The 14,669-nt window shown below is 37.9% G+C and overlaps 1 protein-coding gene across 4 annotated transcripts in view; it reads right to left on the bottom strand.

Moving 5' to 3' along the window:
* Positions 1–7,700: 7,700 nt before the first annotated feature.
* LOC126279247 (sodium-dependent dopamine transporter) overlaps positions 7,701–14,669 on the bottom strand; it is a 571,586-nt gene continuing 564,617 nt past the window's right edge. For all 4 annotated transcript variants that reach the window (XM_049979661.1, XM_049979663.1, XM_049979660.1 and 1 more), the window contains exon 14: positions 7,701–9,977. In XM_049979661.1, the coding sequence (XP_049835618.1) occupies positions 9,861–9,977 (117 nt within the window). In that variant the 3' untranslated portion in view covers positions 7,701–9,860. The remainder of the gene's footprint in view (positions 9,978–14,669) is intronic.

Below are 14,669 nucleotides of genomic sequence, written 5' to 3'. Positions count from 1 at the left end.
GGCTGCGACGATTTGTTAGTAACATGCCGGTTTTACTAAAGCATCTTCCACTAGGTGCGCTTGTCACTGGGATACATAAAATACGTCTTGCAACTGCAGCCAGTCCTGGCAGATCTGTTTCATGTCTGCTCCATCACTTTGACATGTCATCATCATTGTAAATAAAACATTGTTCACAAGAGACCAATCTGTGTTAATGTAATGTGTTGTAAGCGTCATATAGTGCACCTGATTATGCGTATCAGTCCACATATCAACTGTAACAGCACATGTTTTATTAATAACTTTCGCAATAACAGAAGGCATTGTGCTGTTTCGTATTGCATCAGCTTGTTCTTTGACATGTCTGCTTACAGTAGAGGGATGTGGCATGACATCTGACACGTTAACTTCTCCATAATGTGCACCTAGTTGTATTAATTCTTGGCCTAGTTCTCTGGAACCTTCACAGCATTAAAAGGTCTCATATTTTTAGCACACATTGCACCACACTTTGCTGGAATACTGTTTTTTATTAGTGCCGGTATCCCTGAAGGAGCTGTATCTTTGTGAGGTTCCTTCTAAATGTGTTTCTTTAAATGAGTGGTTCCCGACTTTAAACACAACAATGTGGAGCAGTTTATGCACGGTACGTACCCAGTAGATGCACTGTTTTCGGCTACAACCAACAGAAATGTTCTCCATACCTGGCTTTTTAGACCTTCCCGTTTCTTCAATGTGTAAACATTGGTTTCAATCTTACATCTTACTACACTGGCTTCTTCCTGCTGCATGATTACAGAGAGAGACACACCGCAAAAGAGAAGCCCATACTGGCTGCAGTCTCATATGGGTAATGAGACGTATAATGTGTTTGAAGTTACGTGCTACGTCCTCGGTCACCGGCTTCTAAGCTCGGTCACTAGAACTAGTGCGAGCAGCCTATCCAGTTAGGGTGTGCTCGCACCATCTCGTATTTTGTGCTCCTTACTCGGTCATGCAGGACTCTAGCGGGACTGTCCCTCCAATATATTCTATGTTCCCATAACCCTCCTGGCCTCAACCTTGGTTAGTCATTATCCTCACCCATCCAGCGTCCCGTTTTCCATTCCAGCACTAAACAGCCCTTGTTCCACCTTTGCACCCAGTCTTTCTGCTTCTCTTCTTTTCCGCTATCCCGCCCCTCCTGCTCCCCACCTCTCCCCTGCCCGCCGTATAATTTCCCGACTGCACATAGCTGCCCTATCCTTCCTCCTTCCAACTCATCTGCACGCAGTCTCCAGCAGCACTGTACTGTCCGCCTCCCCTACCCTACTATCCCCCCCCCCCCCCTCCCCACTGCAGTCTCCTCCTTAACCTCAACCAGTCGCCACTCCCCCATGAACTGGTGTTGCTGCTCGCAGTGTGGCCACAATTGCCCGAGACTGAAGGCAAGTGTGTGGGAGTTGTGTTTGTGTGTGTGTGTTTGTGTATACGTGTGTGTGTGTGTGTGTCACTTATGTTTAATGAAGGCCTTACTGGCCAAAACCTTTATTTGTGACAGTCTTTTTATTATGCCTATCTGTGACTCAGCATCTCTGCTATATGGTGAGTGGCAACTTTCCTTCATTGTGTGGAACATAACGTGCGCCATTAACATCACATCATGGTAATGGAAATGCCATGTGGCGAGGGCCTCCCTTCGGGTAGATTGTTCGCCAGGTGCAAGTCTTTCGAGTTGATGCCACTTTGGCACTTGCGTGTCAATGGGGATGGAATGATGATGATAAGGACAACACGACACCCAGTCCCTGAGCAGAGAAAATCTCCAACTCAGCTGGGAATCAAACCCAGGCCGTTAGGTATGACATTCCATCACGCTGACCACTCAGCTACCAGGGGTGGACACATCATGGTATGAACCTAAGAGCTGTAGCATTCCTAATGGTGACATCTCGCGCTTCATCTTTAGTCTCCTCTTGTCATAACAACAGATGGACCCCTATCAATGTGGGATCTAAATGATCTGCCACTCTTTCCCAACCTCCCAAACTTATGCCTCTACCTCCCTGACAAAATAACTATTATTTCCAAAAGCTAGGAATAGTTTTCTCTATTTTAAACGTATGTATCAGTAATTCTGTGGCTTTTGGATTAAATTTTGCTTTTGTGGTTATCATTGTGTTCCATTTATGCCTACAGTAAACTATGTAGTTCTTAAGTTTGGCAAGCTTTCCGCTTAGACCTCACCCTTTCTGCTGCTATATATGTTTTTCCATTCCTGGGTCCACTTCACTCCAGTTTCCAGACACTCTTTTACTTCTGCTAGTGACTGGAGAAAATGTGGTCAGTATTCGTGGATGCATTATGTGTTCTCACCTCTCCCTATATGAGGATACGTCTAGCAATGTCAAACAAAATTGTTTTGGTGGTCCATGTGGTATGGTGTTGGAGATACAATGTTGCATGGACATACTGACCTCAGAATCTGTAAACACGGTACTCTCACCTGCCAGTGTGTATGTCTTTTCAGGAATTCAATTGCCCTGATTTCATTTTTATGATGGCAGTGCACGATTGCACTGAATGGCACAAGTGGGTGAGCTCTCGGAATGAAAAGATATTTGGCAAATGGACTGGACTGCCCATTTCTCTGAGTTAAATTCCGTTTAAGCACATGTGGGATTCATTGGGGAGGTGTATTGTACCACATCCACATGTACCAATGGCCATCCAGCAGCTGTCAAATGCACTGGTGGAAGAATGGAATGCCCTGCCACAAGAACTCCACATCATATTAGAACCATGTCCCAGTTTTTCTAATGTCCAGGGGACGTGACGAATTGTTGTGACATCAGAGTAATTATTGCCTTTGAAAAAAGTGCCATTTATGTTTTTCTTTCAGTTACCTTCTGTGCTACACTGTAGCAGTTCTTTCTATGTGTGGTCCAAGTTTTATTGAGCTACATAACTTGACAGTGCCACATCATGTGGAAGTTATTTTCATCCTTAAGTTATGTACACTAGAGCACTTAACTATTTGTTCGGTTTCCATCTCAAACTCACACACACACACACACACACACACACACACACACACACACACACACACACAAGTATTATTACATTGCAAAAATTTCTTCTATGGAGTAGAAGGAGTTGTTGAGCAGATATAATTTCAGTTTGTGTTTAAAATTAATTTTTACTATCCACCTGCCCTGGCACTGCACAGGTTGCACTAAGTATATATGGCCAAACGAGTTCTGTATAATATGCGGTAATACACAAAACCTTTCTCGTGTATCATTCTAAAATCATTACAGTAGTTTCTGAGATTAACCTCCACATACAGACAGAAAAATGCAGCAGGGGACTTAACTTTACATGTTTAGATACACACATACCTTCCTTGCAAATTGCTCTATCTGTTAATAGAAACCATATCAAAATCTGCACAGTGGTGGGGATATAGATATCTATTAAATTTGCATCTATTTAATTCTTACATCTCTGCACAGATTTTTGTAGCTGATTACACCACTTTTTGCTGTATCACACTAATATTGAGTGACGGATAGTGTAAATATTTTTGCCGTCTAGTATAATATTTATGAATGGTACTGTTTACAAAGTGTGACTGATTGTTGAGACTAAACTTCATAAACAAGTAAATGAATTTTGAGGCTACTGTTCAATAAGCTGTCTGCAAAGGGTTCTAGAGTGGATACCATACATTATACTTGTTAGACACTTTTGTGCAACCTACACTTATGATGCCAGGAGTAAATGAAAATAAGAAAAATAAATCAGAAGTAGTGTCCTACTTCTTTGACTGCAGGGGCCCTCTGATCATCAAGTTCTTTGAGCGTAAAATCGTGATTGATGCACACCACTATGAAGACACTTTGCAGAGACTGTGACATGCCATAAAGTCAAAACCTCCAGGAATGCTGTCAGACAGAATCATCCTATTGCACAATGACGCCCACCCCCACACTGCCAATCAGATAAATGCAGGGGTTGGGGGTTGGGAAACACAGCAACATCCTCTGCACAGCTGATCTTCCACCATGTAATTTCACATCTTTGGTTACCGGAAGAATGATGTGCAGATGTTGGTTTCAGTTGGACAAGGAAGTGAAAGACTGGGTGCGGTTGTGGATCTGTCAGCAGACAACTGCATTCTACGAGATAGGAATTTATCATCTCATCTCCCAATGGGATAAATGTCTTCATGCATGTGGTCATTGCTTTTGAACAGAAACACTCTGTGGTCCTGTTGTGACAGTTGTTTGATTTTCATTTCACTGGCCTTTATATTTTGGCTTCCATCATATTTGGGTTCACTGTGCGACAAAATATTAAAATCCTCTGTAAAAGTGATTATGTAGTATTTCCTTGATACTCAGCTCTATGTTTTACTTGTTATTCCATCAAATGGACTTGCCACTGATATGGCCAAAAGCTTTCTTAATTTCCTCCTCTCATTTAACCCAATTATTGAGTTTGTTTTTATTGTTATTGAACCAGTGCTGAACTTCACCATCTAAGTAAAAGTAGGTATTGATGCAACATATCATACTATAGTATTTGTTGCATTTAGTAATTCAGCCAAACCTCTTTAACATTTCATCTGACCCTGATGAGTGTCTCCTAAAAATACTACTGGAAGCCTGATGTGAAACTGCCTGTTTGTCATTTCAGTATCCATTGGTCTTATGGGTAAATGTACATTAAGAGCAACATGCAATTTGCACTTGGGATTCTGATTATAGAGTTGATGACTATTTCAGAGCTAAAATGGAACAGTGGTGTTGATGATGTGAAGTAACTAGTAATTCCCACAGTTTGTCATGTAGTCACAAGAATTGTGTATCTAATGTGAGAGCTTAGCTGCCAATGAAAGCCAACATTTGATACTGAAAGCAGGTTTATTATGTAAACACAAAGCAAAAGACATTTAGAGCTTAAATGCATTTTGAACAGTGTGCGTACATTTACATGCATCAGACATATTTTTGATCTTACAAAATTCCAAACATTGTCTTCTCAAGAATGCCTTTGATTTTCCAAAGATGGACAAAATCAGAGATATCGGTCTATAATTTTATAGGAGTATATCTTTAGAGAAGGCAAATTATTCCAATAATATATTTTAATTGAATACTCATTCTGTTAAAGAAACTTGTATGCAGTATATGCATTCTTTCAGAACACGGATGGACAGTTCATCTAGGCCTGCTGACTTTTACACTTGTAAGTTCTGTATTTTATTGTTTTTATGACTTTAATAATCTATGTCAGAGAACAAAATTGTTATACTTACATACCTTTCAGGTGTTATAACTAAAATATTAGGAAAAAGAGTAATTCTAAAATTTATTAATTTCTGTTAGATATTCGTTATGCTATTGTTTTCCTTTATCTTTATGTTGTTTCTATGTTTGATTCAGTTAATTTCTTTTTTATGTTATTCCAAGTTGCTTTGGTTTTATTCTCTGTACAATATATTATTTTCTCAATCACTGATTTTTTTTGGAGGCAAACATTACTCATCTGAACACCTTTCTGTAACTGTGGTGAAAGTTTATGAACTCCAGTTTGCTGTAGTCCTTTTAAGAAAATTGATTTATGAGTCTAGGGGGAATTTCTAAAACCTACTATTATCCACTTGGTCTTATTAGATGTTGCTACTGAATGACATATGTTGGAAGTATTTTTGCAGAAATTTAATTTATATCATGTAGAGAAATTGAATGTGGGAGGCTGTATTACAAGCAGTTGTTTGGAGGTGTTGGACAACAAGGGCCAAAATTCTTTCAATGGTGGCAGGCCTAGGCCCTTCCCAGAACCTATACCCTGAATTCATTTCTCTCCTTACTCCTATGACACACTGAACACTCAACTTCTACATGATCCACATAATCCACAAATCCAACAATCTGGGACACCCCATTGTGGCTGCTTATTGTGCCTCCACTGAAAGAATTTTGGCTCTCACTGCCTAACACCTCCAACCTCCAACCAATTGCCCATAATCTAGACTTCCATATAAAAGATTTGTTAACACTGTCTCCCTATACACTAAGATCCCTCATGCCCATGGTGTTACCACAGTTGAACACTACCTTTCCCAACATCCTTCGGACTCCAAACCAACACCTCATTCATCACACAACATACTGACTTTATACTAACTAACAACTAATTCTCCTTTGTAGGAAAGATATACAAACAAATTCATAGCACAGTCACTGGCATCTGCTTAGCCACAAGGATCATAACCCTGTGGAAAATACTGCCCATCCACCCACCCAGCACAGTCTATAGCAGTCCTGTCACAGGCTTATCATGCCCCATCAGGTGTCAGGCCACCTTTGAAAGTACCATGTCATTTACCAGGTCTGCTGAAATCATTGCACAGCTTTTTATGTTGATGTGACTACCAACCTGCTGTCCACCAGGATGAACAGCCACTGCCAAACTGGTGAAGAACAAAGTACGCCACCTTGTGGCTCAACATTCAGCTGAGCATAGCATGCTTGATTTAAATGGCTGCTTCACTAACCAAGCCATCTGGATCCTCCCCTTCAACACCAGCTTTTCTGAACTGTGGAGACAGGAGTTATCTCTGCTCCTGCAATTATCCCAGCCTCACCCTACAGTAACATACTGTCCCCACACCTTCCAACCAACTATTTCCGTTCAGTCTGTCATATTATCTCCTCTCTATTCTCATCTCCCACCCTCTCTGTGTGCTGCCCTCAGCCGATGCACCTGCCCATCTTTCCTCTTCCCCACTCCTCTCCTTTTTCATACCCTGTCTGTCCTCTTTGTCTGCACCTCCCTGCCTCACAGCTACTTGACACTGTGCCTGTTGGCTTTCTAGTCCCTGCATACTCTGCCAGAAGCTGCTCTTCTCTCGCCATGCCTGTACATCACTATCCCTCCCTCTTCCCCCTTCATCCAGATTGCTGCTTCCATTCTGTGTGACAGCTGCATTCTGTTCCAAACTGCTTGAGGTGATGGTCATTTGTGCATGAGGTGTGCTTGCCTGTGTGAATGAATGAATGTGTGTTTCTCTTTCTGGTTAAGGCTGTGACCAAAAGCTAATGTGTAAGTGTCTTTTAGCTGTGCCTCTCTGCAACTTAACATCTAGTCTTTACAGTAGGAAGCAGTCTATCTTGTTCTTTCATTGTTAACCCAATTTTTTAAATCTTTTTTTTAGATGACCTATCTTGTAGATGATCTATTTCAAGCAGTTGTTTTATTTAAAACAATGGGAACTACCACAATGTGATCAGTCAGCATCATCACCACCATCGTCAACATCAAGTAATATGTTTTCAAACGATTTGCCAACGTGTGTTTCTGTGTTGGTAGATTTCCTTCCTCAACACAGCATCCCACGTCTCTCCTTCCTATGTGTTCTTTAGTTGGCCCCACCACCTCCTTGTAGGAACTCCATCTGGTCTGCATACTGCCATGCTCTTTCTAGTGATCATTAAATGCATAAAATGGTAAGTACTTTCTTGCATGCTCTTTATAGTGGTTTGCAGGGTATGCAGATATGTCATGTCAGCCATTACCAGTATTAGTTATGGTCCTCATTTTTCACTTCACAGCCCTGTTGGAAGTACCTCAAGTTATAACACCAGAACACTTTTAAGAAGTGCCCCTCTGCACAGTGGGTTATGATGTTAAATAATATAAGTAAAAAATGAGAAGGTCATGGTAAAAACTTCTTTAAATAAATCTTTTTTATTGTTTGTTAATAAAAAGTTTCACATACTTGTTACTAAATACATAAGCAATAATTAAAAATTAACAACGATAAAAGTGATCATGACATTTATGTTTCAACATAGGTAGTTGAACGTTGATTCCCATCAACAATGAATCGAATGGTAGTACATTACTGTTTTACATTGTGCCTGTGTAAATGATTAAAAATCATAGACAGCAGATAATTATTACACCCTGTACTTCCAGCAGTGAACCAGAGTGACAAAAAATATGTGGAACATTAATTTGTATTTTTTCTTTATTTACAAAACATGTTACATCTTCCAATAATTTATTGAATACTATTCACTGAAAAATGCCAACTAATAGAAAGTTAAAAGCTCATTAAACAAATTTTACACACTGTAACATCTTTTTGTACAATTTATTGCTCCCTGTACAGCTTTATCTATTACATATATTATTTCTATACTATTGGTTGTATGGTGTGATGGGTATTTCTCAAAATACCTGTTTCTCCGAGCAATTCCATTGTAAAATACTGCATGTAAAACATCAGTCTAAATAAAAATATTGTACTTGTAACTTCTTAACTAATAGTATAGCCACATCATTGCAAAAAATATAACTACTAATTGCCTTACAAGCATTTGAGATATCAAATAAGTTAATCCTGCTGGTATTACAGTCTCTTTTGGTTCATAGTCTATTCTACAGCATTTAACTACCAACTTCACAACAACATCTAATGTTTGCTTTACATATTTCCTTTTCTTGTACATATTTATACAAACTATGTACATATTAATTTCTTCCATTGCACCATAATAAACTGTATCAAATTTGAGAACAAGTGTTGCAAGTAAACACATTCAAAAATATCCAATGGCTGTTCTGGCTATTTTTGAACTGCACAGGCATTTTTGTTATAAAAAATTAGCATTTATTTTGTCACTCTATGTTATTTTACATGAAAACACACACTGTTTACATTGTTTTTAAAAAATTAGCCTTTTACATTCTGTACAACTACAATAACAGCACACTTACAGTAACTCGATTATAATACTGTGGTGTCATTTTTATTTCTAAAATTATACCTACTAACAGCAATGGTATATTGTGCACTAAAATATCATCTTCCAATCTCTATTATGCTACTTTTTTAAAGTTACCTAACTATTTGGCAAGACCTAAAGTTTGTACATCACATTTATTTTTATACTGGTTAGTACATACATAATATTTTCCTTTCTTACACTCATATTTAATGATCTTTCCACACCAATATATTTAATTACAGCAGATAAATTATTTTTCTACAAAGTACTCACTGTTTGACTATCTTTGGTTCTCAGATCTTTATTGAGTCTCTATAACTATCAATAGTTACTGGCTACATTTTTACTAACTGGCAAGATAGTGTAAATCTGGCAATTATATAATACTTATTTTGCTATAAACTTTACACAACAAAATGTTTACACCATTATGTATGGGAGACAAACTACTGGACATCACAACCATTTATGGGTTAATTATTCTTGTAAGAATTAGATAAAAGACAAAAGTACTCTTTTGTAAGTGTCTTTAATACACTGCTAAAACCTTACTATATTGTTGAATTATGGAGTATGAGATAATCTGATCGATAGCATATTTTATTTGAATGAATGCTCATTTCAACATACTAAATTCCCTCAAAGTTCTAACTCAAATAAAATGTTATGTAAACGACTGGAAAACAATAACAGAAGTATTCAAAGCTGTGACAGATCACAGGTTTTAGATGTAAAAGTGCATTAGAGCATGTTAAATGAGTTTTAGTTGAGGGCTGTAACATTTACATGAATGAAGTGAAAGTGAAATACAGTTTTTTAATATAACTTACAAAGATATTGGTAACTTTTGTGTTATTTGCTTATGACACTACTGGTAATAATCAGTATCTTTTATAGATCATGGAGATGATACGTATAACCTGTAAACTAGGGTTTACTTTAATGGTCATGTTGGAGCAATTTCAGTATTTAAGACTGTAGTAACATCACATAAATTCAGTGATAAATATTTAAGAAGCCATTTTTAATGTACATTATGTATAAACTATGATTAGTGGCAATTTTTCCTATATTGTACGAATCTGCTCTACTTACTTAGACATTTTCAGCAACAGGGCTTGATGTGAGCCTTACTTGTGTAGGATCACTCTGTATGCCATTGACTGCCATCCTCTGCTGATCTCGCCATGGAGTTGTCAGGAATTTCAGTCTCTGTAACAAGCAGTAAAATTTATTTTGTACAGTATTCACTAATCCTTCTAATAGGTGCTCATTATATTTAATTGTACTTGTAAGAGTAAAACAATTTGTTAACATTCATGAAAAAAAAGTTAGATAAATAATATAGATGAAAGCTTTTTCCATGAGACAGTGCAAAAACATTTTGTGTTTCCTGCTGCATCATTTCACTGTGTATCCTTAACATTTTGGGAGGCATATGCTCTCCTGTCTCCTTTCATCTGATTAAGTGCTGGTGACTTACAGTCTGTCTCTTTATACTGGCTTCAGATACAGCAGATATTCAGAGGGAGGGTGTACTGTGAAGACACATATATTAGTGGCATCAGGGCACTGACATATTTACTGTCAAAATATCTAGCCACTGTGCTAGGTGCCCAGATGGGTCGCTGAAGTCACCACAACATAAATTCATCACAGTTTGTGGACATCCCAAGAACAAAAAATTGATATCACAATAGCTTACTGGGCAGTTTTGATGTCATTTCACACTTCACCAGGATTCCTCCACAAGAAACTTTGTCTTTATTGAAGCAACAATTTTAACATTATATGTTAAACTTCCTCAACTCACTGCTTAATGATGACTTACTTCCTTCATGTTGGAACGACTGTAAGCAAGTTCATGGGGCACAAATTGGCTCACCTGTATTACCTGCCATGGTGAACTTAATATATTGAGAAATTTGAAGAAGCCTGTTAGTAAAAATTATAGACTCCTAGTAGGCAACAAAAGTCTCTGGAGGATGTAGAAAAATGGCCTTGCTCAGGGCAGTGTTCTAGCCCCCATTCTGTTCAACATACACACAAATAATCAGCCAATACCCAAATATATAAGACATTTTCTCTATACTGATGACTGAGTATCATAGAACAAGGAAGAACCTTCGAGGAAGTAGATGTAAAGTTTAGGAGAATACCCTAGTACCCATGTCAACATATTATGATGACAACTCTCTCAAACCAAATTCGACTAAAAACAAAATTTGCACTTTTCATCTGCACCCAAGCCTAGCAAATAGAAAGCTGCACATTGACTGAATGGGTCTACCCTTGAGCACACAGACCAGCTGACATATCTTGGAGTGACTCTTGACAGGTCCCTCACATACAAACATCACTGCGAAAAACCCGAAGTAAGGTAGCTGCAAGGATCAATATCCTTAGAAAGTTAATCGGCAGTAAGTAGGATGCCAAATCTATTGTGCATAGAACTACCACTTTGGCTCTTTGCTTTTCCACAGTGGAGTGCTTGTGCCATCTGGTCTAGATCAGCACATGCAAAGTAGATCAACATAAGCCTTGATGAAATCTCTAGGCTAGTCACAGGAAGCATGAGACCCAGTCCACTGGAAAAGACCTACGAAGCTTCAGGTTTCAGCAGTCACAAATCACTTAAACAACTGGGCAATTGAAAAAGACATTTGATGAGCACCATTCACTACACATCAACCTTTATGGATTAAAAAGACTAAAATCGAGATAGTGTGGAGTCTATTAGAACCTGGTAATAAGTGTGAGTGCAGAGAAATACTAAACATGGAACAACATCTAATATGCCAAAATTGTCCTGCACATTGCTCTCTAGACCACCTCTGGCTAAGCAAACCTGAGGCTTTTGACCTAGCCCAGCACTATGCAAAAAAATTGACAGCTCCAGACACAGAAAAGCAAAGTAAAATAAACTGAAGAAATCACACTAAAGTGTCATGCTCACCAAAGCATTTCACCAGATGCATAGACACTATGTTAATGATATGTGAACTTTTTAGGGAGAATCTTGGCAAATTCGTCAACCACCTAAATACTGCATATTCATAAAAACATCAAATTCACTATGGAGTTGAAGAAGACCAATTGCCACTCTTTTCTGGATGTCTACATGCAGAAGAAACTTGCTGCCACTTTGGGACTTGGGATACACAGAAAATTTACTTATAAGGAAGTATATTTGCCAACAATGAGATGACATTCTCCAGGGCACTGATTTTCATGTAAACAATTCCTGATGTGCAGAATGAGGAATATCCATAATGAGGCAACCTTTAGATGGAGCTGGATTGTCTGGAAAAGATGTTTTCGTCAAACAGATATAGGTGGGAAGTCATTAAGAAGACTCAGAGCATTGAGACATTAAGACAAGAGTAAAAAAAAAGAGACCAGAGAATTGCATACCTACCACATGCTGGAACAGGCTCTGTTTAACTGTTCTTCCTACTCCACAAGAACCATCTGTAAAATTAACAGATCTTTTGTGCAGTGTGAAAGATGCTCTAAGGTTCATACATTTGAGATCTATTGCACTCCTTACAAATGCAGCAAGTCTTACAGTGGACAGATATAGCACTATCTCTCTGTGTGTTGCACTGAATTTAAGATTTGATCAGGTAAGTAAATTGGCACTGGCTGAGCACAACTTAATTGAGGAAAGACAAATTTGATTTCAAGAAGACATATTATCTGTTCAGAGAGTGGTTCCTGAAACAGTATTATAAAAGAGGCATTCAAAATTGGTATGACTTCAAATCTCATGAACATGGTAGATGTTTTATCCTCAGTGCAGCTTGGCAACAGTGTATTGGAAGCAGTAAGATTGGAATGGTAACATTCTTGATTTAATTGGTAACTGCTAGACAGCATGCACATGTTGCTGCCCAAGTAGGACAGACACCAGCATTTCACCAGAAGTGGGAAGGAGAGTATAGGTCTTACAAAATTTTGCAGTTATTATACAAGAAGATTTTACTGCACAGAAGATATGTGTTCACATTGATTTAGAACACTATGAAATTGGTTTTAGAAGAAATGAAAGAAGGAAACTTTATTTCTATAAAGAGAAATGTATCTAAAATGAAGCTATGATACAAGAGAGAAGCAGATACAGGAGATAGACAATCATTTGCAGAATATAAGAATATTTTGGGAACTTGTTCCAAACCATGCTCTTTGTTCCAATCACCTAACAGGCCTCAGGTTACACAAATCACTTTAGTTGTTGCCTACTTCCTTTTCTCTCCTTATATTCCTCCTTCCTGTTTCTGACATTTTCTTTCCATTTCAACTTCTTTACTGTTTATATTGTTGTCTTTTAGTCCTTTGACTTCTTTTCCTCCATAATTTTGTTCTGCTTTCCTTTTTTCTGTAGATGCTTAATTTTCTGTAATCTATGCATCCAGATTCAGTCTGCCATTACTGTATTTCTGGTTTGTTGATTGCCACTCTTAATTTACTTTTTGGGCTTCCAAATCTTGTCTTCTACTAGCATTTAAATACATATTGCACTCCTGTCTTATCCCTTTATAGTTCTGCATTGTATATTCTCAAACTCTTGCCTTTTTTTCTCCAAGTTCCTTCTTTCATTTTTTCAGATGAATGAATCTCTGAATGCAAAAGGTAACTTTTTTTTTATCTGTGCCTACTTCCATATTTAAATCATAAGATTTACAAGACATCAAATCTGATCCATCATTTTCCCAAAAATGAACAAGTTTTAGAGGCTCCAAATCCACATGATATCTGTTGCAGTACTTATGGGTAAAGGAACAGATAAAACCTAAGAACTGACTTTTGGTTTGTCAATTTGTAATGTTTGATCAAGGGGATACGTGGGATTGGAAAGCCTTTGAATAATAATGATAATAATAATAATAACAATAATCATTTTACTCGCATCATCATCACAGTCTTGGACACTAAATTAAAAAAGATGTTAATAAAATAATACAACAATGTAATAGAATATTTTAAAAACAGCACATTAGATATTCCAGCTGAGATACTGTAAATAGAAATTTGTGACCACTAGTATAAGCCATATACTATAAAAGTCCATATTTATTGCAAATTAGGGTTTACAGCAGTATCCCTCTTCCCCCCTCCACAGAGAAGCATGTAGTTATACCATATACCAGTCGCAATGGGCAATATAGGTGGGTGGGCAAAAATTAAAAGATACTAGAAAGGAATAGTAACATTTCAGAGTGAATGTGGAATAATGGAAAGAGACTGAGACAGACAAAAGTAACAAGAGAGCAATGACATATGGTCAAAGCCATCTGCTGTGGAGAGTATGCTAAATAGAAGAGTGCCAGTGCTTTGAACCATCTGCCTGGTAGCTGAGCTAATGTACAAGGGAATGAAATTCATTTATATCTCTCTCCAAACAGATGCAGAAGGCAGTTACATGACCTCTCACCCATGCCTCCTGATTGGTTATTCAAAGGATGCTGGGCTATGCTGCATCTTAGAGCTAGGTGAGCTTCTTGTGTATCTAGAAGATGTGAAAAATTCTGAAGTGACAGGTGTCTGGTGCCTCTCTCAACACTGTGTAATGACAGAGATAGAGAAGATGAATGTCAGGGATTACTGAATAGTATCATTTTTATGCAGGATTAACATGGAAAAAGGAACAAAAGAAACTGGTGCTTTTCATTTATTATGGAAAAAGGGAGTTGCAACATATGTAAAAATTGGACATAGAATTAAAAACACTGGAAAAAGCAGTTTCTATGCAGATCAGAACCTAGAGGCATGTGATTGTGAGTTGTTATTGCACACTACTTCTCATAATTGTTACAGTCTACAGATTCATTGCTGAGCTACCTGTCAGACAAGATGGATCAGTTAGTATCTTGTGGATATTTCCATGTAGATTTCTTCGAAGAT

Source organism: Schistocerca gregaria, chromosome 1 (genome assembly GCF_023897955.1).
Source record: "Schistocerca gregaria isolate iqSchGreg1 chromosome 1, iqSchGreg1.2, whole genome shotgun sequence".
Lineage (NCBI taxonomy): Eukaryota > Metazoa > Arthropoda > Insecta > Orthoptera > Acrididae > Schistocerca > Schistocerca gregaria.
Note: the sequence above shows the minus strand (reverse complement) of the source record. Positions and strands in the feature narration are given on the sequence as shown.